The sequence below is a fragment of the Halichoeres trimaculatus genome, unplaced genomic scaffold (assembly GCF_033239565.1).
Source record: "Halichoeres trimaculatus isolate MK-OKI-2021-1 unplaced genomic scaffold, fHalTri1.1 fHalTri1_scaffold_22, whole genome shotgun sequence".
NCBI classification, from domain to species: domain Eukaryota; kingdom Metazoa; phylum Chordata; class Actinopteri; order Labriformes; family Labridae; genus Halichoeres; species Halichoeres trimaculatus.
In genome coordinates, this window is record NW_027437200.1 from 2859169 (window position 1) to 2886250 (window position 27082).

A 27082-nucleotide genomic window follows, 5' to 3' on the forward strand; every position below is an offset into this window, starting at 1 on the left:
TCATTTTGATCCAGATTTAACTTTTTGGAAAACAGGGCCCAGAGGGTTTATATCCAATAACACTGAAGTATTTGGAACATAAAACCAAAGTGTTGATGTTTGTTGTTAAAGCTAAAGATAAAAGTCTCTATTAAAGTTATTAAAGTGATGAAAACTTATTCAAAGTGAGTCAAAGTTTCTGAAACTTTAAAAGCCTGAGACAACAAACTTCAGGCTCCTCAGACACAATGAGGTTTCGAGCTTCAGGGACCGGTTGGACTGGCCTGACCCGCCCCTGAGAGAGGGAGGGAGGGCCGGGCTGTCGGACCGTGAGGAGGGCGGGTCAGGTGAGGAGGCAGTACAAGAAGGGGTGGAGGTTCCTGCACAGCTTGTGTTTGGACCATGTGGAGGATAGAGATCTGACCAGCTGGTTTGGAGCTGGTTTCCGTCGTTTTATGGTTTCTTTTTAGTGTTTTTAGTGACGGTACCGACATGTTTTAACCCGAGGCTGTCGAAATTTAACGGATAACAGATATTTTCCTTCAAACGGAACATTTTCACTCTTTTTTAAAATCTTAAACACCGAGAAGAGTTCGCTTCTACTTCATCTCCAGCTCTGTGGTTAAACTCACCTGTCGGGTTTTATCCTGTCACCATGGAGAGGCTCGGCCGTCCCTCCAGGTATCCTCATCCGTTCATCCATGAGGTGAAGCTGAGCCGGGCGCAGAGGATCAGGGTAACTTCAAAGTCTCCTCATTTCATTCACCATCTGTGCTAGAGTTAGAGCATGATGTCTGAAAGGCTCTGTCCCCAGAGCTGGACCACCTGGATCTAATCAGTCATTGTCCTAGCAGGGTGAACTGAACACACAGACAGCCTCACTGTGGGCTTTAAAGGATCATTCTGAGCTTTTTCTTTTCTTTTTTGTCTTACTGATGATTTCATAGAAGAGAGAGTGCTTCTCACTCTGCTCTCTGACTTTAGTCAAAGCAGAGCTGTCATAAACCAGAGTGACACACCAGACCAGCACGCTAACACACCTCAGAGTTAGGCATTCAGGTAACAGGTGACACTCTTCAGGGGGGCGGGGCTAAGGCTTGGCGTTTGTCTAAGGATGATGAAGATAAGAGTTTCCTCATATTAAAATATGCAAACTGACTTTATGACCTAACGGACCCACAATCCACCTGTGTTTCTCAATAATTTACTGAAAGGGCCATCTTTCTGTACAGGGATTAAGCCTTTATTCTAGACTAAATCACATTTTAATGTAGAGTTTATAAGAATAGCTTTCTTAGATATGGATTAAGATATTCTCAGACTTGTCCTGGTCTTTTGGAAGTTTCTGCGTCTAAGGAATACATTAAGTTTTGAACTTAGAAGCATGTAAAACAAGTCTCATCTCTGTCTGTTTTTAAATCTCTTCTTAAAGGCCACCTTTTTTCTCTGGCTTTTGACACACAGTACTTCCTGATTCTATTTATTTTATTTATTTCATTATTTGATTGCTCTTTTAGTGGAATTTAACTGTGTTTTAATTATGTTTTATGTTTTTAAATTTTTTTTAAATTGTTTGCATTTCACATGAAGTGTCTCTTGTCTCTTGTTAGCCATGTCTTATAGCCATAGTCATGAAATTTATCCTGAATTTCCCCTCTGGGATAAATAAAGTATTTTCTATTCTATTCTATTCTATTCTATTCTATTCTATTCTATTCTATTCTATTCTATGTATTTTATTTTAATTATTTAATTTCTTTGCACAGCACTTTGGCCAACAGTGTCTGTTTTTAAAGTGCTTAACAAATAAAGTTGGATTGGTTGGATTGGAGGAAGATGCTGTAAGGTCATTGTGGTAACTGCGTCGCTTTATATTTACCTCAGACAGCATGGCTGCATAGAGCCACCAACTGAATATCACAATGACACATGTTCCCATGGCAGAGGCAGCTAATGACAAAACTCGGGACGCTTACAGAAAACATCTAAAAACAAACAAAAAAAATGCATGGCTTTCATTAATCCCAGTCAACAAGTGTCCCAGGTCAGTCTTAGCTGAAGTTGCTGGAGGGTCTTGTTAGTAACCTTAAAGTCTGAGTTCTGCTCATTCACAGCTGCAGTCCATGCATTTAGTTTTTTGTTATTATTTTTGCAGTTGAGTCATGGAGTTTGTCCTCAGTTACAGGGTACTTTAAATTGATTTCTTTTAAAAGCATCTTCTCACTTTAACTGAAGTTTTTGAATTTATATGAGAAATCCACCCCAGGTTTTCAGAGTCCTCACTTTTGCTTCATGTGCACATTGTTAACCTGATTCAGCTCCAAACACACAACCTGACTGGTCCTTGACTAATTTAAGGCCTTGTTCACACGTAGCACGCGTATCTGGGTAACCCCACACATTGTTATACGTTTAGTCCTGTCGTCCACACCAAACCACAGCTTACATCATTAAAAAACAATGTTTGGTAAGAGACCCTTTAGTCTGGAACTAGTTCATCTGAAGTTTAACAACATCTCAAAAAGCAATCATGATCTGTGTGGATTAGGTTAAACCAGATTACTTTAGTCCTGCGAAACTGGCCAAAAGAGTTTCAGCACGAGATGGATTTTTTTGGGGTTCACGTTGACACATCCATGAAAGCCAAAAATTGATGATTCTTTCATTAACATTTCAGCAATAGGTCTAAACACTAAGTCAGGGATGTCAAACTCGTGCCATGGAGGGCCAGGAGGCTGCAGGTTTTCGTTCCAACCAACAACTCCACCAGCTGATTCCACTGATTACCTCACCTTCAAGCAGAGAGCAGGGACTAATCAGAGAAATCAGCTGTTTCTGGTTGGAAAGAAAACCTGCAGCCTCTTGACCCTACATGGCACGAGTTTAAGACCCCTGCACTAAGGCTTTTATCAACCATCTGCAGAAACAGGCCCTCCTCTAGCCTGCTGTACGGGTTAAAATGTTCACAAACAACAACAAATATGATAAAAAAAGTATAATGACTTAAATTGATTTTCTGGATTTTGGCATCTCAAACAGAAGAATTCCTCCCTCTCTGTGAAGCAGCTTTTAGAACAACGTAGACATCTTTTTTTCGTCCTTTGCTGACAGTAACAGAAAACAATCTTCTACTTTGCAGGGCATCATCCTGGGCAGTGTCCTCTTCCCCCTACGTGTGGCCCTGGCTGCCCTCTTCTTCCTCATCATGTGGCCCCTGGCCTGGCTGCGGGTGGCCGGCCTGACGAAGGAGGAGCGCTCCCGTCCCATCGAGGGCTGGCGTCGCAGGCTCTTCCACCCCCTGGTCCTGTATCTGAGCCGAGCCGTCTTCCTCTCTCTGGGCTTCCTTTGGGTGAGGGTCAAAGGTCGCAGAGCGGACCTGAAGGAGGCGCCGGTGCTGGTGGTGGCACCGCACAGCAGCTTCCTGGACATGATAGTTCTGTGTCAGACAGAGCTGGCCACCGTGGTGTCCCGGTCTGAGAATACCAGCCTGCCGGTGATAGGGGGTGAGTCTGTGGTTCTGGTCTAGAGGATCCTTATTCTGCTGTTAGGTGTTTCCATTTACCCCCTGTTCTGTTCTTGTGTCTCAGCTCTGCTGGAGTTCAACCAGTCCGTCCTTGTGAGCAGGAAGGACCCTGAGTCCAGGAGGAAGGCGGTGGCCGAGCTGACCGAGAGGCTGACGTCTGGTGGTTACTGGCCTCAGGTGAGGAGCAGCTCTGTTGGTCTCCTCAGAGGAGATAAGCAGCTTTAATCTAGTGTTCTTTAACTGACAGGGCGGACAAACGATCTGATAAACCTTTGAATTCCTGCTGAATAATAGGCTGGAGAAAAAATGGACCAGGGCTGGTTCACTAACAGTTTATCCAGAGGAAAACACGCCCTGAGATAGGATCAGGTTTTTAAATAGATTCACATTAAACTGTTCGTTGGTGTAGCCCTCAGTCTGTCCATCAGTGTGTTTACTCCCTGAGAGTATTTACCCTTTCTCCCAGAAACACGTTCCTCCTGCTGTTTACAAAGAAATGTGAAGTATTATTGACCTCCACAGTCTCAGATTACTTCACTCTGACAGGCTGCCTCCAGAACTCCCTGACTACCAGATTTTAATGTTTGACCTCAGTCAGCAAAAACATCCAGACAGAGGAGTGCAGTTTGAGAGGAACTTTCCTGATGTGTTCCAGCTTTAAAGAATCCTCCTGAACAGATCTGGTTTTAGGAGAACCCTCTTGAACTGTTCTGATTTAAGAGGAACCGTCATGAACTGTTCTTGTTTTAGAAGAATCCTCATGTGTTCCAGTTTGTACGGAACCCTAAAACTGTTCTGGTTTGAGAGGAAATCTGCTGAACGTATCTAGTTTTTGAGGAACCACCCTCAACTGTTCTTGTTACAGAGGAACCATCCTTAAGTGTTCAGGTCTTAAAGGAACTCCCATGAACTGTTCAGGTTTTTAAAAAAACTATCCTGGACTGGTGTGGTTTTAGAGGACCTTTCCTAAACTGTTCTTGTTCGGGAAACCCTCCTTAACTGTACTGGTTTTAAGGAAACTGTCCTGAACTGTTCTTGTTTTTGAGGAACTTCCCTGAACTGGTCTGGTTTTAGATAAATTCTCATGACCTGTTTTGGTTTTAGAGGAACTTTCTTGATGCGTTCCACTCTTAAAGGAACCTCAAGTGTTCTGGTTTCAGAGGACTGTCCTGAACTGTTTTAGTGTCAAAGGAACGCTCCTAAATTGTTCTGGTTTTAGATGAACTGTTAAGTTTTAAAGGAGCCCTGCTGAACTGGTCTGGTTTTAGAAGAACTCCTCTTCCACCTGCTGGCCTGTGTAGTGATTTGTGGATGTTGTCTCAGAGCTGGTTCATGCTGGTTTGGACATTTCCTCTGGTCTGACCTGCGTGCTTGTTCACACATTCACAGTCACAGTTAAAGTCTGATCCAGACCCTGTTCCTCCCTCAGATGCTGATGTTCCCTGAAGGAACCACCACTAACGGCAGCGCCCTCATCAAATTCAAACCTGGTGAGTCAGAGGGTTTGGCGTGCTCTGGTTTTACCTGAATCTTCCCCTCTGTGAGAACCGTGGAGTGAATCATGGAGGAGGGAGGAACGCTTCTCAAAGTGTGCTCAGGTCTGTGTCCTCTCTTCTCCCTGTCTTCAGGTGCCTTCCTGGTCGGAGTCCCGGTCCAACCTGTTCTGTTGCGTTACCCGAATGAGCTGGTGAGTAAAGCCTGGAGGAACAGCTGCTCCACAAAAATGACAAACACGACTCTTTCACTTTCCAGTCTGGAAACCAGTCTTTGACTTTTAAACACCAGTGAAGAAAGTATTTATCATGCCCTGACCACTTCAAACACACCTCTGTCAGAGAGAAAAGAAAACTGTCAAACATAGAAACACTTACGTTTGTTGATTCTTACGACCAATAAACGTTGCTATGGAAATGGGAACGTTGCACCTTTGGCTGTTGAGCAGAAAACAGCCAGCTTCAGGGTGTTTGATTCTCCATCAGAAAATACTCTCAATACCAATTCTTTAACATAAAACAACAAAAATATACTCCTCCTCCTCCTCCTTCTTCTTCTTCTTCTTCTTCTTCTTCATTATTATTATTATTATTATTATTATTATTATTATTATTATTATTATTATTATTATTATTATTATTATAATAATAATTATTATTATTATCATAAAAAAAACCTGCCCCTCTCCCCTCTTCTTCTCCCCCTGACTTCCAGGTAGATTCCAGGACTGGCAGCCAAGCTCGTATTGAAACCATATTCTGTTCTTTCTGTCCCCAAAGCCTGCCGTAGACAAACATGGCCGTTCGTTATGTCTGCCTCTGTGAACAGAACTCACAGTAATGTAAATATAAAAAGCTTATGTATTACTCGGTATAAGAAAACTTAAGTTTTACAGAGATTATTGTTCACTTACTTTAAGATACTTAAAGAACATTAACATTTAATCTTACAGACCAAACAACTGTTTGGTCTGTAAAGCTCTGTAACTTTGATCAGACGTTTCAAATCCCTTCCAACAGAAACACAGTTTGATGGAGAAACAGTGACGTCAGAAAAAAGTCAGTCTCTTTTTAAAGTCCACTGACCACCATGAGAGCATGGTTCAGCTCTGCTCTCTCTGTGTTTCTGGACATGCTGTCCTGGTTGTTCATATGTCATGTTTACTTTCTGTTTCCTCTCTGCGTATTGGAGGGACGGTGAGCTGAGACCTTGAGGCTGTAAAAGCACAGCTTCCTGATCAGGACAGAGGATCAGTTTTTATTTAGTCCTAGCGTGTTTGATAATGTGTGTGTGTGTGTTTAATGTGTGCTTTTATGGCTCTTCCCTTAGGACACTGTGCGCTGGACATACAAGGGAACAGCCTGGTGAGTTCCTCCTCCCCCTCCTCTTCCTCCTCCTTTTTTGGAGTGGATAATTTTATATATCATGAGGATTGGTCAAATAGTGACACAGGCATGATATTTGGCACAAATACTATCAAAAGGCCACTCTTTTGAAAAATGACGTTAGACACTCAAAAATTCAAGGTGGCGGCCATTTGTCAAGATGGTCACCATGGCTGCCTTCTTCAACTGAATGCCTGTTACTTAAGGAGTTCACATGGTGGTGTAAGCCTCAGGTTTCACACTATCTCTAAATCTCTGAAGGAAACCCTTTTGGAAAAAGATGCTCGTCACTCAACATTTAAAGATGGCCACCATTTCTATTGAATGCTTACTATTTTAACAGTTCAAATAGTGATGCAAGCATGAAATTTGGCTCAGATATTCTCTAAAGCAGCGCTATCCAATTAGCGGCCTGTGGGCCTCATGTGGCCCAAAAGCCTCCCTCATCTGGCCCCAAAGCAGCTGCCAAGTGAATGGGATTCTGGTCCGATGAGAAAAACATCTCTTACGAGAACTGACAAGTTCTTACAAAAATTCCAACATTATTTCAAATATTGACTGCAACACATGTCCTAACCTAGCAGCTAACCCACAATGCATTGTGTCATTGAGCAGGTGAGTTTGAAAAGTTAACATTAGCAGTCCTACACAGGCGGAAATAGCTGACTCTTTCTACAGCAAAAAGAAAAATTCAGGGAGGATAATTGTCAGTTTGAACCTGTATGGACTGGAAAACATTTATTCATTTTAACATCAAGTCCAAAACTCAAATCAATGTGTTTGCTCTGCAACGAGTGTGATGCAGTGCTGACAGATCATACAACTGGAGCTGTACTACAATGAATCAGACTGGCACAGCTCAGGAGAGGACCACAGCAGCTTCACTTTGATGCTAAAAATGTGTGGCCCAGCTCATGTCTTTAGTCTGAAAAACCAGCCTGACCAAATATTTAATTGGACAGCCCTGCCCTAAGGGCCACTCTGAAAGAAAAAAAGATGTTAGACCCCGAGGTATTGACCTGGGGTGTGCTACCTGCAGCTCTGGAGCCTCATGTGGCTCTTTGACTCCTTGGCAGTGGCTCCTTGTAGCTACATCTACAAAAAGACTAATCTGGAAGAAAATACAGATTTTAATTCTGTGTGGATGAATTCATTTGACTAATAACACGATACAAGTCTGGGATCAGTAGCAAGACATCAGCAAATAACAAAAATGACAAGTTTAGGGACACCATCAATGCATGGTTTCAAATTCAAGCCCTTTTTGGTAGTTTTGCAATTCCATAATTCAGGAACTTCTTGTTTAGATAAGGATTTAATGTAGTTTCACTATGTACTAAGTTTTATACCCTGGATTCCCTTTTAAAGTGAAGATAACGTAGATTTTGTAGCACAGGAGTGACTTTAATCCAGGTGAGTTGAGGCAAAAAGGCCCCTTTGATGGTAAATGTTGCAGACCCAGGCTGGTAAAGATCAAAGAAGTGTGTTTTGTGTTTAATGCTACACATTCAATACAAATGGCATTCTTCTTGGAAAAATGATTGTCACTTTCAATTTTTCCAGAGGACTGATGAATTTCCAGATGTATTCAATAGAAATTGTGTCCATCTTGAGAAAAAAAGGCTGCTCTCTTTAAGTTTTGAGTGGCAACCACCTTTTTCCGAAAGGGTTTCATTTAGAAAGTATCTGTGCTAAATTTCCTGCTTGCATCACCATCTGTATGATTGTTTCTGTTACCTGCTGAATCATTCGTCTTTGTCTGAGCTTGAACCTTTTTAATGTCTGCTCTCATACATTCATTATAAATTCAGCTTCATGTTGTCTTCATTGAACGTCTTTTCTCCTTTGACTGGATTTGAGAGCTTTCATCCTTCACCTGAGAGCATAGAAGTGTAAAGTGTAAATAATGAGCTGACGTGACGTTTCTTCTCTGAACAGGTATGAGGCTCTGTGGCACACAACATCTCAGCTCTACACCAACATGACCATTGAGGTGAGACGGCTCACTGCAGTTAAACCTCTGAATTAAACCAGCATTTTGTTTATTCTACCTTTATTCCCTCTGGAGTATTTCCCCTGACATGCCCTGAGTTCATACGTAACGCTAAGTCTAAGTCTTTCTTTTTCCTCTGCTCCAGTTCCTGCCCGTGTACGTCCCGTCCCAGGAGGAGAAGAACGACCCCAACCTGTACGCAGACAACGTCCAGAAGCTCATGGCCAAGTGAGTACCATCAGAATAAACCTCCAACCAGCTGGCTGTGACCTTTGACCTTTGAGCTGTGAGCAGGGCTCACCTGGGGTGTTGATAAGCTTCTGTAAGGTTTTTAACTCAAGGAGCCAGAACGACCAAAAACACATGGAGCTCTTTTAGTCCAGAGAGAAAAAAAAACACCAGTTAAAAATGTTTCCACAGCTGCCACTAGATGGCAGTACAGATACATGATCTAACCTTTTTTATATTCACTGTGAAACACAATCCACTGTGTCTGGGCTCTATGGTCCAGAAGGGGCTTCATTCAGTGTCTCTTTCCTAACCTGGTTCCTTCCTGCTGGGCTCAGGGCTCTGCGACTCCCGGCTACAGACTACGTGATGGAGGGCGGGGTTCCTGTCAGCAAGCTGGGCGGTCTTTCTCTGGCTCTGGAGCCGCCTGCACGAGAAACCCTGTCACTGCTTCGCCAACACGGGTAAGAAAGAGAAACCGTCCTCTGCTTCTGTCTGCTGCTCTTCTCTTTCTGACCGTCTCTGTGTCCGTCAGCCTGGAGCCTCAACACCTAGACGCAGCGCTGCACAGGATGATGGACAGGTGTAAGACAGAACCTCAGGGGTCAAAGGTCAGCGCAGAGGAGTTGGGTGCTATCCTCAGGCTGAGGGACATCCAAACAGCCAGAGACATCTGTGGCCTCTTCTCCAAGGTACGAGGTGATCCTCTTTATTTTCTCACATCAGCTGATTCTTTTCAACGTGTATTTGAGACACTGATTCTGTTTGCTCTTTCTGGGTTTTTTTGGTCTCTTTTGGGGGGGGTTGCTCATTTTACTTCTTGATTTTGAGTCCTTTTTTTTCCGTGGTTCAAGGGTTTTTTTTTTAAGGTTTTTTTTTTTTTTTTAGTTTGGGGTTTTGATTTTTTCATTGGTTAAAATCATCACTTTGTTTTTTGGTTTTTATCCTTTTAATTTTCTAGTCTTTATTTTTTGGTGAAGTCTTTGTTTTTGGTCATTAAATGTTTTAATTTTTTGTTTCTAATTTTTTTGTCATTTTTATTTTGTTTAGATCAGTGGTTTTGAGTCTTTATCTTACTTTTCTGTCTTTTTTTGGTATTAAGCCTTTTATTTTTATTTTTTAGACTTGAATTATTTTAGTGTTTTTTAGATCTGTGGCTTTTAGTTTATATTTTTTGTTTTTAAGTCTTTTCATTTTTTGGTATTAAATCCTTTATGTGTTTTTATAGTCTTTTGTAATTCTTTTTAATCTTTTTTTTGTTTCAAGTCTTTTTATTTTGTGGTTTTTAGAATTATAATTAGGATTTTTTCTTTCTTCATATTAAGGTTTTTACTCTTTCTGTTGTGATGTACGATTAGTCACAGTAAAGTGTTGAATGTCTCTTGTTTTCTGACCAGATGTGTGAAGTTTGGAGCTTGTGGCCTCAGTTTTCTGTGTTTGTCTTTATGTATTGTGTGTGTGTGTGTGTGTGTGTGTGTGTGTGTGTGTGTGTGTGTGTGTGTGTGTGTGTGTGTGTGTGTGTGTGTGTGTGTGTGTGTGTGTGTGTGTGTGTGTGTGTGTGTGTGTGTGTCCCACAGGATGAGCGGGTGGACCTCAGACAGGTCTTCGTTAGCGTCTCTGCTCTGTCAGGCTTGGTCAGCTTCAGGTCTCTTCTCCACACGGCATTCTCTGTGAGTCCTGTTTGGTTCTCTGCTGGTATCAGGAACCTGTGTGAAAAGTTCCTCTGTGTTTGTTCTAAATTCATCCTCTTTGTTTGCAGCTCTATGACACAGAGGGCAGAGGCAGTCTGAGTGCAGAGGAGCTGTCAGACCTCATGGGGGCGCTGCTGGGTCTCCCTCAGAACAACACCTCTGAGCTTTACCAACAGGCCTCGAGTCAGGGTCGGCTCACTGAAGGTATGAGTTTCGTTCAATGTCTATTCACTGAGTTTTTCAGGACTCAAAGGAGTTTGGATAATTTTGTCTTGCAGAAAATGTGTCTCTGAATCATCTCTGGATGGTTTATCTCTACAGAGCATCTGCTGCGAACTCTCACAACCCACCCCACCTATCAGAGAGTGGTGAACCAGTACCTGCAGCCTGAGGAGGCCAGCGCTCTCATGGCTGATGGGAAGGCTGTGAACAACAACAGAAACACGCTCAACGGAAACACGCTCAGCAGCAACGGATCGGTCAGCTACGACAAAAAGTCTGAGTGACGCTGGTTATGGGTGAAAAGCTGCTGAAACTGTCTGAAACAGGACGAGGCCTGTTTGTTTCTGTCTTTGTTTAAAATGTATTACAAAAAACAAAGACGGCTTTAGTTATGACCACGATACTCTCTGATGTCAAAGTCTGAGTCCAGGTTTCTGATCATGGTTGTGACTTGAAGCTGTTCAAAAAACTTTTTATACGGATGAAGCCATAAAGTGTGTTATTTATTATGTGTTATGTGTATGATGTGTTTTTTTTAATGGGATGATGGTCTGTGCAAAAAGAAACATGTCACTTTGTAAAGAGGACTTTTATTTTATTGACATGTTGGTTTGAATGTTTTTATGTTTGACTATTAAACTGTGAACTGTTTTTGGGCCATCTCCTGACTCTTCCTCACTCTCTTAAGGGTTTTTGCTTCATCCACTGACCCCTCTGTGTTTTTGCTCTGTCCCTTGACTCCTCTGAGTTTTTGCTCTGTTTCCTGGCTCCTCCTTTCTCCTCTTAGGGGTTTTGCTCTGTCTCCTAACCCCTTCCCTTTCTTTGGGGTTTCTGCACCGTCTCCTGGCTCCTTGAGGAGCGGCTGTTTGACAGTCTCTGTGCTTTGAGGGGAACTTTCCGGAGAGCTCTGCTTGTTGCTTTGAAGGGGAGCGATGGTTACAGTTTCTCTCAAACTCCTGACCTCTCTGTCAGGGGTGTTGGGTTTACAGACGGAGGTTTCTGGATCAGTTTTGTCCCCTGGTCCCTCATTGGCTCTTTCAGAGTCCACCTGAAGTCTCCTCCTCCTCTTGCTGTCTGTGTGGGTCTCCTCTTCCTGTCCTTCAGTCCCTGCTGTCTGCTCTGCAGTTGGTCTGCTGATCTGTTGGTGTTGAGTCTTCGACACATTCGGCTCACAGTTTCTTGATGTTACACTATAAAAGTCATGAGTTTTACTTCCTGGGGTCGGGGTTAACCTTAGGCTTCTCCTGCAGCTTCCAGCAGACTCCTTTTCCTGTCCTGGAGCTGTTTGACTTCGTGGCCTCTTTAGAGGAGAGTCCGCTTTAGAAACCAAAATGATGTTTCTGGAAACTTCATCGTTCATCTTCCATCCCATCAACTTGTCATCCTTCCTCTTCTTTGTCTTCACCACGTCCTTTTCCCTGATGGTCATTGGACTCTGATGGTCATTCATCGTCTTGGTCTTTGGTTCTGATGTGTCATCCTGAATCTGTCTCTGAGGCGAGGCCTTGACCTCTCTCTTCTCCATCTCCGGCTCTTTGATGAACCTTCCAGGTGTGTCAGGCTCACCTAGGTGATGGCATTCCTGACTTCCTTTCCGTTTCAAACCAGCCTTTGGGTCAGCGTCTCCTCTTCCGGTGTTTAGCCCTTCCTCCTCTTCATCTTGTGTTGCGTTGGTAGTTAGAGGGTGATGGGCTCTGATGTCTGTGCTTAGTTTTGGGTCATAGTTTTTGTTTTGAAGTGTTGGTTTCTTTCTGTCCTCTCTGAACATTGGTTGATGTATTGTCTGGTTTGACTTTACACTCTGCTCTTCAGCCTTTGTCCGTGCTCTGTCCTGCTCTTCACTCGTTTCAGGGCTGGGTTTTGGTGTTTGGTCAATGCTCTGCTCAGTTTCTTTACCTCTTCTTGCTCTGCGGTTTTTGATCCGACCTGCGAGCTTCTGACTGCGTCTGCTCTTGGGCATTTCCATGAATTTCTTTTTCTTTCTGGAAACCTTCTTGATTATTTTCTTCTCCTGTGCTTCCAGCACTGGTTGTTTTGGTCTTCCCAGCCTTTTGTCCACAATACTGTCCCCAGTCTTCCGTAACGTCCTCCTCTTTCCTGATCCAGAGGACGCAGACTCTTGAGAAACCTGCAGTTCTTTCTGTGTTTGGTCTTTTTGTTTTGAGCTGGATGACGTGGCAGACAGCGGGGCATCACTGGATTCTGAGCTGGCGTCTTTTCCTTGCAGACAGACTTGGTGTTGGTCTGAAGAACAGTCTGAGTCCAGGGTTTTCTCATGTCTTTGAGTCTTAAAAGGAGCCGGTGGCTGATGCAGAGTTTTCAGAGCAAGGATGATCAAAGAAGGAGGGTTGGCAGGTTGTGAAGGGTTTGTGTTCAACATGAAGCTTGTATGTGGTGAAACTCTGGGAGGAACTAACATGAACTCATCGCCCAGGAAGAGGGAGTCAACATCGTGTTGAGCGTGAGTCGTCTTCTGGAACTTTTCTGTGGCACTGGTCTGCAGTGGTTCCTCTTCAGGTGTCGTCTGTGCTTTGGGGTTTGGAGGATTCAAAGTAGAGGACTGAGCTTCTGCGTCTGAAGTAACCTGAGATGGTGTTTCTGTGCTTTCAGGAGATATCACAGAGAAGTTTCCAGATGTTTGAGTCAACAGCTGCTTTACAGTCTCTCCCCTAGGCTGAAGGTGAGGAGAGAAAACAGAGTTCAGAGAAAATAAGACCTGAAACTGCAAACCTCATCTACCTGAACCACATGTTTTAGTCGATTCCAATTCTATCTGCCATATTTGGACCTGTTGGCTGTATTTTGAAATGTTGATCTAGCTAACGCTGCTATCAGCTACAGCTAACAATAGCTACACAGCTACAGCCAGCAAGCGACTAGGGGTGACGGCGTAGCGGGAATCGAATGGCGTCTTGTTTCTGAGAGATATGTTTTGACAATAGACTGTATAAAACATTGACATAGTCTCCGTAACATAACTTGTCTGTTCCTGATACTGTGAAATTAAGCCAATTGTTGGACGCAGCCATAATAGATATGACACAGGCTTGTAAGTTCCTTTTGAACAGCTGCAGGGCACCTGTCAGTCATGTGACCTGAGCCGTGTCTGATTGGACAATCAGACGATCCTCATATCTCCTAAACTGCTGAGTTCGAAAAAAAATCACCCCCTGTACAGTGTGTGCTGATAGAGAAATCAGCGTTTAAGAGCCAAGATGTTTTCAAACCAGGCTGTGAATGTGTTTTTATGCTGTAAAAGTCTGTGTCTGGTCTTTCTTCAACTCGTCTCATGCGGATTCTGGATGAACACCAACTTTCAGCACTTCCACATAGGCTGCATTTTTACTAACCGGATGTTGACCCTTAGTGAAAACCAAGGGGCAACATGGAGCCTTCTCTCCAAACAGATGGCCAAGGGGAAGGGGTAGATGAAGGAGAAAGTGTGACAATTGGGATTGGCCCTTACCCTCCACTGAACCCAAAGCCACCCCTGTCTGGTCTTACCTCCTGCTGTGGTTCCTTCAGTGGGAGAATGTCAATGGGCTGTGGATCTGGAGAAACTGAGGACTCTGCAGCCAGAGTCTGCTCCACCTGACAGAGACATGAGATAACACTTTACTGAGCCTACAGTACCCATAATGCAACCCGAGTACCTCAGGTACCCTCATAGCTCCTGTTGGATGTTTGGCTCTGGAGACCAGCTGATCTGTTGCAGTCTGAACGTTTTGATGGCGTCGTTAGAAACATTGACACTCGCTGGCCCACACACTTAATGTCTGGCAGAAGATGGTTTGCACTTATGAGATACTCGGCACGCTTCGAAGAGGTGGGCTTCGGCACGGTTTACTTCATGCATGAGCACAAGCACGCGGACAGCCCGTGCGATCCATTACGTATAATCACCGCGAGCGCATCTCTCCACAATCATTTTAAACAAAGCGGGGTGATAGAGGGCTGTGTCTGGCGAAACGACTTAATATAAGTCCAAAAGTCTCTAAAGTTGTAGCAGTGCTCTCTGTGTCTCATTGACTCTGATGAGATCGCACTTCATGTAAACAGATGCTTCACGATGACGTAGGCGGGCTGTGCGCGTGTGTGATACGCTTAAGTCTGGTTCATATTGGGGTAGTGTGACCGCCGGCCGTACTCTCCAGCTGGGGAACAGCGCTGCAGGGGGGCAATCGTGCTCAAGCACGGCACGTTTTGGATGGCCAGTGTGACCGCGCTCTTGAGTGCTGAGGATTTTTATATGGTTTGCTCATGACTCAGTTTATCATCCGAACAGACACGACTCCAAATTTAAGACGTGAGCGATGAGTGGTCTCACAACTCTTTTATCACTTAGGCTACTCAAAGAAACACTGTGCTAAGCTTGAAACAAGACATTTTCCTGGACTGCTCAGGTGAATGTGGCTCATATTAAGTTTGAAAAATATGACATTTTCTACAGAAAATAAGACTAATACACTTGAGAAGATTTCAGGTTTTTTTTTGCAGTGTGCGCTTATTTGCTTATGTTTTATAAATGCTTTTTTTTCATCTGCCCTCGTCGTTTGTATCGACTTATTTTTCTTGTGTGTATATACAGCGCAGTGCTCTCTGTCAGTTTGGGATGGGATGTGTTTATGTTTTGCTATGTGTTTCGTTCCATTTTATTAAAAAAAAAAAACTATTAAAAAAATAAAAACTTTGACACCCAGTGGTCCGTGTTACCTCTTGGTTATCCAGAGCAGCACGGTCCAGCTGTGGATCTGAAGACGCTGGAGGATCCAGAGGATCTAGAAGATCCATGCTTTGTGTGAGCTCAAACTGAGAAGTGAACAGAAAGGAGGAAAAATTGGAGCTCAGAGAAACTCCAGAGTCCCTGTCTTTTGTTATAAATGCTTCTTTTTTTACTAGCCTCTTTAACCAGTTCCTCGTCCCTGTACAGTTTATCCAGGAAGTCCTGAAACAAGCTGTTTTTGATCTCGAGGTTCTCGTTCTGGTTCTCGTTCTCTGCATCCTGAGCAAAGTTTAAAAAATTGAGGAAATCTCAAAGATCAGGAAAAACATGATTTTTTTCTTTAAAATGCAGAATTGTTTCCATCAAGACCTTCATGCAGAGTGCATCCATGATTGTCATGTATTCCTCAAAGGCTTGTTCTGGCAGCACCTCCTGCTCCAAAGAGATCTGAGACAGACCCACAGACTCCGGCTTGTTTCCTTCTGTGCTGCTGCTCTGTGCTTTGTCTTCACCAGGTTCCTTCTGTTTCCACTTCCCCTCTCTCGAGGGACACAGGAAGAGATCTTTAGAAATCCAGAGAATCATTAGAGGATGAAGTGTCTGACCTTCATGAGCTGCCTTAAATATGGTTTAATCAAAACTTGACCTCTGACCTTCAGACACGGCTGTCTCCTCACTCTGCTCCGTGATCTCTGGTGTTTCCACAAACTGCTCTCTGACAGTCTGGACCTGTCCTCTCCACTCCCTGCAGAAAGACAGCCATCTTTAAAACCTCTGATACAGTTCCTATGAGTGTGATCTGTGTGCTCTGCACTGTCTCTTACAGGTTCGGGGTACATGGAGGGTGAACCGGCACCTTTGGGGGACACTGGCACCAGCTGGGGTTGGCCCTGCGCGTGCGAACATGGGCTGCATAGGCCACACATGGGCTGACTGGAACCAACACACCCGGACTAAACCCAAACGTGGGATATGGTGTGGAGGCTACAGGCATTGCACGAAACCAGCCGTGGGGAGGATGAGGAGGGGGGATCCAGAGTCCAGCCTGGTACCCAAAACATGGGGGCAAAATCTGGTGTGGCTGGTTGAAGCCTCTGTGTCCCAGATAGACAGAGTCTGGCGTGGGGATGACATCTGCTGCTCTGAAAGGTCTATGTGGCGTTGATTCATCCAGGCTGAAGTCTCCCACCTGCTTGGTGGTTTTAGGGCCCACCTGAGGTGAGACCTCTGAGATTTTGTGACTGGATTCTCCCAAAGCAGATCTACTCTCGAGAGTGGTTTGGTGGTTGGTCTGGGCACATCTCGAAGTATAGGGACTCGAGTCCCCATGGTCACTCAGGATGATGTCAGGGAGGGGACCCCACCGTGGATCCATGTTTATGTAATCTATCAGAGTCAGTTATAATACATCACCTATAAGACAGTTCCCTTTGCTGGCATCAAAAAGGTCATGACTGGTTTGAAACAACAGGTCTTTCCTACTATTTTAAGTTTTTTTTTTTTTTCTGAGGCTCAGAAGTGCCCAGGTGCAGAAAACAAAACCTGTTTTTAACTGGAATCAAACACAAACCTGCCTGTGATATTTAGTGGTAGTGTCTAAGTTTAAGCTGTTAATTTTTCAGTCACTGAAAAAGAGTAAAATGACCTAAAACCCAAAGTTGAAGTCCATCTAAAGGATGCCTTACCTTTGTTGTAGTTGGCCAGTACAATCAGCTTGCATCTGGTGCTTGTATTGTTTTTAAAAATGACTGATTTGACTTGATTTGATTTAAAAGTTTTGTGCATAAACATTCTGGATCCAACAAGTGGCTGCTCAAAAACACTCACTTTAATATTTTTTGTTAATCCGTATTTTTTCGGTATATATTAAATTAGTATTAAGGCAGTGGTCATTCTTGGTAGTTTTCGTGATATAATTTTTTTACAGGGTGGTTGTTTTCTAGGAGCGTCTGGAACCGTGTGTGCAAAAACTCCATTTCCCAAAGTGCTTTGCGCCCCATACTCCAGAGCGGATATCCGCTGTTTTCTTAGAATGCAGAGGAGCTCGCCACACGTGGAAGCCAGTGCCGAAAAGCGTGTTACCGGAGACTTTAGAGGGATTAAAGGTTTGGAACAAACTCTACATCGCTGTTTGAAACTCTAGAAACAAAGAAACTTCGAGATGTTTCTCCAGTTTTACCTGAACGAGGCCGGAGAAAGAGTCTACACCCTGAAGGTAACGTTAGCATGGTGTTTGCAACCTTCATATCGAACTTGTTTGTATTCCTAGATTAATAAACTTTTTTGCAAACATCTAAGAGCAATGTTTCTAAGTAAAAAGAGGCATAACATTACTTTAAAAAGCTTGTTTAAACCAACGATCGTCTTCGTTAGTCTGTCATTGTGTCGAGGCCTGGGCCTGAAACTTTCATTCCTTTAAACCTGAGGAGTAGGTCAGGGTTTTAGAGCCAATAAAGAAATAAATACAAGCTTCATATGAAAACTTTAACTTGTGCTTAAGTTTCCCCAGCTGGTGAAACAAACCTGAGTTAAATGAAATAAGTTTAGCAGCATCTAAAGCCAGTCTCACACTGTCCATGGACAGCAAATGGACGTTTATGCTAAGCAGGATGATTGTTTACTGCACCAATAAAACACACACACACACACTGGGTCAGTAACCGTGAGTTTTTCTATCGGTTGCTTTTTAGCTTTGCTATAAAAGCTTTACACAAACAAACCACAGGCACGGGCATAGCAAACATTTACCTGCTTTATTACCCAAGTTACAGTGAAAGACTATTGAGGTATACAGGTTTACATATACAGGAGACACCCATCAACCACAGTGCATACAGAAAACACACAACCACAGCACACAAAACATACATGCTATTAGAGAACAAACTTAACTTTATCATTTTCAGGTTTGAGTTATAATAATGGTAATACATTTTATTATAGAGCCATTTTCAAAAACTCATTGACACTTTACAAGGTAAATGACTTATACAAAATAGTAACATAAAAAAGCACAAGCCAACAAACATAGAATAACAACAGCAAAAATAGTTAATGGGGAGGCGTCAGAGTTTTAAATGTACTGAAGTTTATCAAGGAGGTTTGTGGTTGAGCTATAAAGAATACTATTACAGTAATGATTAAAATCTTGAGCACTTCATTCTAACTCATAGCAGGACTCTGGGCATGTTTTTTTGTGTGTAAAACTTTTTTTATTGCAAGTTGGATTGCCAGTTTGATTCCAATTTATATATTTTCAAATGTACTTTTGTACTTTCTTGTTCTATGCTTATTTGTTGCTGAAATAAACAACTGCTTTTCTCATCGAGGTTCAATAGAAGCTCATAATATCAAAGAAAATGTCTGATTTATTAAACTTTCCATACATCTTCTCTTGTTGTCCCCAACAGAAGGCTCGTCCCGATGGACAGCACACCAGCTCAGCCCACCCGGCTCGCTTCTCTCCGGATGACAAGTTCTCTCGACACCGTGTGCTGGTGAAGAAACGCTTTGGCCTCCTGCTCACCCAGCAGCCCAGACCTGTGCTGTGAGAGTGCTGGAGACAGGAGGAGGTGTGAGATGGAAGGATGGATGGATGGAGGGAGAAAAGACCAAAAAGTGGAGGGAAAGATGAGACTGTACAGAGAAAAGATCACACTCGGGATCCAGGAGAGGACTGTTTATGTGTTGGTTAACCTTTTATTAACCACAAACTGTTTTATGTTGACGATCATTTTAAGTTTTATTTTTTAGTGAGGCTACAATAAACTTTTGTTTTTCTGTTTTAATTCTGCTGTCTTTGTGTACATTATGTAAAACATGAAATAATTTAACCAAATGAGCCGTGGTTGACAGCTTCCCTTTTTTTGCCACAAAACTGAATTGTAATGCTGTTATATTCTTAAAAGCTATTTCTTCGAATAGAGTGCTATTAAAGTCTAAAAACAGAATACTTAAAATCATTTTATCTCATGTTCAAAATCAGAACCTGTTAAATTAATCCTATATTAATGTAAGAGTCCACTATTTAAAGTTTCAAATAGGTTTATTTTTGTGACATCTGGAAAGTAACTAAGCTGTTTGAGAGTTGTTAGGGTTAAGTATAATACACTTTCCCATTGGAATAAAGGGAAATAAAAACAAACACAGGGTTAAATATTTAAAAAATCACAAGACAAAAATGTCTGTTTTTTGTAAGTCAGTACTGTAATTTGAGTTGCTGGTCCAGTCCTCCACCTAATAAAGTGGTATTTTCCTTCATTAGTTTTTATATCACAAATAGAAAAGGTTAACTTTAATTTACTCGGTTTTTCTTATGTTATATGAACAGTTTCAGTGACAGTTTAGTATTAAAGCGCTTTCTTTATGTAAAAACTACAGTTCCCAGTCAGATTGAGCGCTTTTCTGTCTTCACGCATGCGCAAGACGTTGGGACAACGGCAGGGGAAGTAGGACCAGCGAGTCGCTCGCGCGTGTTATTTGTCGGTTGGGGAAAAAAGTGCCGATAAAACCTGAGCGGAGTCAAATCCTCCTGATAGACTGAAAACAGACTCAAGGTGGGGGCTTTCTGTGTGGAGGAGTCGGACCAGGTAAGTGCTTCACCTGAGTTAAAGGTGTGTTTATCAGTGGACGTTAGTCTCTGTGTCCTGTTAGTCTCTGCCAGGGAGTTTATCAGCGGCAGGCAGGGCTAACGTTAGCTTCACCTAGCTGTACCGACTGTACGCGACCCGCCTTAGACCACCTTCATCTCCAGAGTACCTGAAGATACCTGAGGATGGTCGGTGCTCCACACACAGCCCAGGGTCAGACGGTGTCCACATTGGTCTAAGAGGACATATTTAGGATTAAAAAGCCGATGACTTTACCAATTTATCCCCAATCAGCCACGCGCCTTTAGCTCGGCTTCTTTAACTGTCAAACCGCAGCTCCACGCAGATACCGCATTCCTTTTGTCATGAACACAGAGCCGGAGAGGGACAGACCTCACAACATCCTCCTCACATCTGCCCCCCTCTCTGTACCAATACTGGGTTAGGGTTTGGGTTCGGTGTTTACAGACCGGTTCGAGCCAGAATTATTAGGGCCAGCTTAATTGGCTTAGAATGGGAAGAGTGGAGGGGAGCAGCCGAGCATCAGCTGGAGATCTGCTTAACATGCTGGTTGGGACTCATTAGAGGGGGTTTATCCTCATTTATAGATACGTGTTAGGCTTTATACTAGTCCCTGGATCGAGTTGATTACAGGTTCATTAGCATGAAAGAGAGCAAACCTTGAGTAAGACCACAGTAGGGGGTATCAGGTCCTATTCAGATCACTACAACCATGCGACAATGATATTTTCATTTATTCATTTAAGATTACAAATTGGATTACAGGATTACACCAATGGTAAAAAAAAAAAGCACATTACTGTATGGTACATCATAACTCTTTAACAGTAATATAACCTGGGACATAAGAGTATAGAGATACCTTACTGTGTGAATGAACAGTGATTGTTGCTTTCTTTATTAACAAATTTAATTATCAAAACGCATTAATCTGCATTGCTTCATGACTGGTACAGCACAGACAGGTACTGGTTCATCTGACAGTGAGGCCTGGTGCACACACAGTGACAGCTGGGGTCATACACACATGGTTCAGAGTGTTTCTGCAGATCCACACATCACAATTCAATGACAGCCTTTAAAACAGGTGTTTATTCAAGCTATAAGTGGATAGCAAGTGGAAACGAAACACTGCTGCTTCATACTGTGACAACACAGGACAAGACAGCTCCAAGAGATACAGAATGATATCTGCGTACCTGAACATGAAGAAAATCCTCTTAACATAACAGCTTAAAAAACACTAATCTGACTGCTGATTGCCAAAATTTACTGAACAAAATGTTCTGCACAGCCTGAAAGTGAAGACTTAAGCTGTAAAGAAACCCAATCTCTGCCCGAGCACAAGTCATAAGAAGAGGAAGAGAGTGTGTGCTGTGAAAGGAAAACAGCATGTGATATAGGGCTGCAGCTATCGAGTATTTTAGTAATCGAGTATTCTACTGAATATCCCATCGATTAATCGAGGAATCGGATAAAATACATTTTTGTTTGGTTAAAGAGCGGTTATTTTTTGAAGGAAAATTTTTCTCAGTAAGAAATAGAATTTTCTGATACAGTGTAGCTCCAAAATTTGTAAACACATTTTGACACATTTTTTGTGCCTTGTACATCTCATCAAATGTTGCGGACCAAGATGGCACCCGTTTCATAGAATGACCCATTAGTCTCCAAACTCCAGAAAAGAAGCTAGATTTGTTGCTAGTTGCTATTTTGTATAAGAGGTAGCTTGTGGGGTCTGAAAACTCTCTTAATGTGGCCTCAGCTCTATTTGAAATACCACTCTTTGATCTTTTTTAAAATTAAACGATTCCTTGAGGTGGAGAAAATTACTCAAGTATTTTTTTGTAATCGAGTACCTCGAATCATTCAAGGAATCGTTTCAGCTCTAATGTGATGTAATATCTGAGCTGCGGTGTTGATGACACACGGATTGAAGAACTTTACTGAAAGATGAAGCATGGTGGAGGAGCTCTGCTCTCCTTCTGCTGACTCCTTGTGATTTCTGAGGATTTCTAGATATTTCTTTTGATTTCTGTTGACTTTTGAGGATTTCTGAGGATTTCTGGTGATTTCTGAAGAGTTCTTGTGATTTTTGAGGATTTCTGGTGATTTCTGGTAGCCTTTGGGTGTGAATGTGTTTGTCTAGATTAACAGCGTCTCCCGGGTGTTTCCAGCCTTTAGCACGGTGCATGCTGAGAGAGGCCTCGGTGCCCCCCCCCACTGGCTAATTCTAACAAAGCTGGAAGTTAGTGGAAACAAACCCCTTCTTCGTCTTCAGCGGGAAGAACAGGACAGATGACTTTTTCGTGTCTTTTTATGTTTCTGGTGAACTCCTCTCTGATGTTGGTCTCCACACGGACAGGCCAACTGTACGGCAGGCAGGCAGCATTAGAAAACAGGGAAATACGCCGTGTCTCTGCATGCTGAGCGAGAAGAAACAGCCTGCAGCAGCCACTGGCACAACCGGTTGGAACCGCTCTCCTTTTAATAATTAAATTATGAACTGGGCTAAAACAACCATTCAGCTAAAGCCACCTGTCTCTGTCACTTTTTTCCCAAGAAGAGGGAGTCGACTGCACCCACCGCTGACTTTACACCTGCAATGCAACGCAGCAAGGTTTCTGAGCTCTGTCCTGTGGTTTGAAGGAAACCTCTGTCAATATTTCACTGGTCTGAACGGAGCTGGGTTAAAACACTGACAATATTTAATCCCATGGAGAAAATGAAGAAAAGTTTAGTGTATGGTTCAAAAAGACATGAAATGTTAAACAGTGTTGAAGACTTATTTGAAGAAAAGTACATTTTTAATAACATCTGATAATCCATGAAAAAACCTTTTACAGTTCATTAAATTCATTTTTACATAATATACTTTTTTACTAAAACACTCGCAACTCTCAATGAGACAACCAAATCTTAGATCTTTCTTCTGAGGAAAGGCAAGCATTCAGAGCTGGAAACCAGGAGGGAGAGAGATTTACAAAACAAGGCAGTAACGAATCCAGTGTTTGTACTGAGGGTTCAATCAGAGGAATGAAAAAGTTTTACCATGATTTAAAGTGAGCCGTTAAACACGTTTGTCTTGGATGTATAGATCTGACTTTTTGAATGGGTGTGTATGTGGTCGCTGCGGCTTTGGAGACAGCCTCTGGTGGACACTTATGGAACTGCAGTTTTCAGCACTTCTGCTTGGCTTTAAGATGTGAGGTTGCGGACTGATCCCTTAGCATTTCAGCTCTAAAATGTCAGCGCTGCAGACTGGAGACCCCCTGCTGTGTGAATACACCAAGGCCCCGTTTACTAGGGGTGTAACGGTACACAAAAATCACGGTTTGGTACGTACCTTGGTTTTAGGGTCACGGTTTGGTACATTTTCGGTACAGTATGGAACAACGCAAAACCATTTGCTTGTTTAGCATGTTTATTAAACCAAAAACTTGCCATTTTACAGTGAGGGGGGAGGTTCTTCAAGCTCCGGTTGGTCGTTAGCAGCAGCCATGATGCACAATTCAGACACAAGCTCCTGTGGCTACGGAAGCTCTTTGATATTCATCTTCTGATTGGCTCACCGTGAGACGTCACGTCCACATGATATGCACACGATCGCAAAGCATGAATCACAGACCACTTTCCTCATGAATATAAAAACACCTTCCCTGCTCAGGCAATCATAGACAAGTACTCACGTGAATATTAAAGAGCCATGTGCAGCGGCTAACGTAAACTTACTGTACTCGTTACAATACAGCACTGTACTGAACCCAACGGCCTTATGGAGCGGATTGGCATGGTACTGTTACACCCCTACTGTTTACACAACAAAATTTCACCCCAAACCCAAAATACAGAAAAAAAAATCTGAAAAGTGACTGAAAACGCTGTAGTAAGCATGCCAGCCCTGTAGTTGGCGCGATGACTGTGGTGTCCAGAAGGAGCTTTAGGTAGATCTTCACTGAAGTAGAGTTGGGCAGATCATCTGATGTATTGGTGAATGCTAAGAGCAGAATTGGAGCAACAGATGATCATTTTGTTAAAGACAGTCACAGATGCAGCAGATTGAGCAGCACAAGCTCGACATGGAAGACCACGACCATCATAACAACAGTGCTGTTGTACGTGCACAAAGCTGAGCGCGATATCAGCGTTTCCTCTGAAAACTCCAGCTCACTGTTTACACGACAGTGGTGGCTGCAGTGTTTCAGAAAAAAAATCCACTCTGGAGGCCGTTTTCAAAAGTTTCTGTTACAGGTCGGATAAAACTCTGCTTCTGTGTAAATGAGAGGCTGAAACACAACAATACTTTTGCGTTTCATCCTAAAACTGTTGTGTAAACAAAATTAAGAACAACTGTCTCATAGACCTCTTTAATGTTTGTAAGCAGTTACAGATATACGCACATCTTGACAACAGAAGTGCTGCAGAGTGTAATGGTTTGTAAATTGACATGAAGGTGTTCACCACCAAAAAGCAATCAAACACATTTTTGACCTAAATAACACCAATTTGTCCTCCTACAGTCCAGAAACATGCTCCTTAGGTTAATTGGTCACTCTAAATTATCCATAGGTGTGAGTGTGTGTGAAAGGTGTTCTGTCTCCGCCCTGTAGGCGACTATGGCCTCCTGCCGACAGACAGCTGGGATAGACTCCAGCTGCCCGCAACCCTGAAGATAAGCAGTTTGGAAGATGAATGAATGAACGTCACCAATTTGATGGATGGTAAATGACTCACAGGTTCATGAGGATCAGTGAGTGGATGGAAAACATCAGCAAGTGGACAGACATCAGTGGATAGACAGTTTTAGTGGAGAAATCCAGCGGGTACCCAGAGAGGAGTTTAAACACACAGGTCACTGAATGCTTAAGACTGTATTATCTGTGGACACTTACAGACTGAGAAATATAAAGACATGAACTAATGCCAATAAACCAGAAAAAAAAGCAAAAAGCGCTCACAGACAGCTGAGTCTGAGACCTGGGTTATAATAAAGGAACCAGAGAGAAACTAACCAAATCTAACAGAATTTTAATGGTTTGTGTTTTAAGACTACTAAACTGACTTGTTCATTTGCTTTAAACATAAAATGTAGAATTAATATTATTTCTTCGTGGTTAAACTAGGGATTGACCGATTATCCGCCGGCCGATAATTGGGGCCGATATTTGGCATTTTGAGGCATATCGGTATCGGCCTGTTTTTTTTAATCTGACGGCCCAATAAGAAACAAAACTAGAGCTGTGTTGGTGAAGCTCTGATGCAGCCGCTTCGCTGTCTGCAGTCACTACTCAGTCCCCAGTACCGTCTGATTGGTTACAGGCAGAGCCATGGCTTGGGGAAACAGCCAATCAGCAGTGCAGTTACTTTGAAATTTTGGAAAACTTTTATTTACTGTGGAAAACTTTAGAACAACCAGACATTTTTATGCTGCTTACAGATTTAATTTAGCGTTTAAAGAACAAGAACTCATCTGAATGAGTGGAGCTAAAAGCTGCTTCTGTTGCCAAAATGTGCGCGCATGATGCTGACTGTAAATTGGTCTGTACGTGTGGTCACGTTTCTGTTTCCTGAACGAATCTGCCTCCTCTTATACCACCAGTATACTGGTTTAGAAAAACAAAGAAAAGAAATCAGACACTTTCTGTTTGGTGTTTTTTTTTACGAGCTAACATTCAAATGGCAGAGCTCTGCTTGATAAAGTTTGCAGAAACTTTTGAAAGAACTGAAGCTGTGTTAACACTGTTACCCGAGGTGTATCAGTCTGATGACATCAGAACATAATGTATCTGTGCTGCCTCTACAGTCATATGAAGATTAGCTCCACATTCCTGTGTTTGAAGCTCTGTGTGATATAATGTGTCTGTTTTTACCTGACTTTGTGTCTCTTTCTCTTCCTCTCTCCGGTCATTTCTCCCTCTCCCAACTTCTCCTGCTTGTGCCACCCCCACCCCGTGTGTGACCCCCGATGGCTGCTATCAGCAGAAAGAGCTCTTTATCTCTGAAGCGCATGTTGCACCAGTTTTAGTTGTTTACAGCAGAGAGGAAGGGGAGCTTAGAGGGCTGAGTGAATGTTCTCCTCCGCCACAGGAACCAGGACAGAGAGGGGACAGATCAGCAGAGCAGCAGAAAGGAAAGAGGAGGAACATTAGCTCAGAGGGACTTCTCTGACTCTGCAGGATCTTCTACTGTTTCTACTCCTCTCTTAGTTCATCGTGATCAGTCTGCCTGGTTTTGGATTCATCTCAGAGCATGTGTCGTCTGAGCTGAGGGGAGACTCTCTCTTTTCTTTCTCATCCTCAGTGGCAGCCAGCCTCTCTGCTCAAATGGAGAATTCCTGCAGCAAAAGAAAGAATCCCAGAGGCCACCATCACCTGAACATCACCTGAGAGATAGCCTAGCGTAGCCTAGCACAGCTTAGGTCAGCACAGTCCACCAAGCTGGTCCCCTAACCCACAGAAACACCCCACCCTTTGCTCCCACTCTCCCAGTGAGCTGCCATGGCTTCAGTGCGCTTCACGGTGACGCCCACCAAGGCCGAGGACCTCCCGGGACTGTCCGACACGTCGCCTGACATCAGCTCACGCTCCGGCGCCCGCGTGCAATTCGGCTCCAGGGAGAGCGTGAATCGAAGTGACCCGCTGAGCGAGGGAGGAGGAGACGGGGCTGACACGCCTGAATACAGCAGCATCGAGCAAGGTAAACACACACACACACACACACACACAAACACACACACACACACACACACACACACACACACACACACACACACACACACACACACATTCACCAAGAGTATGTGAGTGTCACTAAGGTACACACAGCAAGATTTCACATGTTTCAGCGTCATACAAAAGAGTGAGAACAGGATCAGACTCAGACCTGTCCCTGAAGCAAAGCCCCTTACTGACACATTAATCCACCTGTTTGACATATGTCAGCAGATCCTCCTCCTCCTCCTCCTCCTCCTCTTCCTCCTCTTCCTCCTCCTCACAGAGTGGAGCCTGCTGCTGCTACCAACGGCACGTGGTTCAAGCACAGAGGCTCACAGTCACATGAACACTCATGGAGTTATCATTAGTTCCAGTTTAGATTCAGGAACCTTCTGTGAAATCAGAGTGCAGCTCTCTGTGGCTCTGTAGGCTTGAGACTAACCCATCAGTCTCCTGTGTCCCTGGTCTCCATGGTGTCTGTCTGCGACCTGAGGCTGAACCAGTGTGGCTCCAGGTCGCTC

General features: G+C 43.3%; 2 protein-coding genes across 2 annotated transcripts in view; both read left to right on the forward strand.

The window, feature by feature from the left end:
* Nucleotides 1-352: 352 nt before the first annotated feature.
* Nucleotides 353-11012, forward strand: lpcat4 (lysophosphatidylcholine acyltransferase 4). Its single transcript, XM_074661845.1, has 13 exons — nt 353-715; nt 3119-3482; nt 3567-3679; nt 4932-4992; nt 5131-5189; nt 6326-6360; nt 8320-8374; nt 8520-8602; nt 8941-9066; nt 9138-9294; nt 10180-10272; nt 10362-10497; nt 10615-11012. The coding sequence occupies exons 1-13, from the start codon at nt 635-637 to the stop codon at nt 10797-10799; spliced, it is 1548 nt and encodes a 515-aa protein (XP_074517946.1). The 5' UTR covers nt 353-634; the 3' UTR covers nt 10800-11012.
* Nucleotides 11013-19675: 8663 nt separating this feature from the next.
* Nucleotides 19676-27082, forward strand: part of slc12a6 (solute carrier family 12 member 6) — a 40671-nt gene continuing 33264 nt past the window's right edge. Inside the window, exons 1-2 of the mRNA XM_074698912.1 lie at nt 19676-19827; nt 25828-26544. Coding sequence (XP_074555013.1) covers nt 26346-26544 — 199 coding nt within the window. The 5' untranslated portion in view covers nt 19676-19827; nt 25828-26345. The remainder of the gene's footprint in view (nt 19828-25827; nt 26545-27082) is intronic.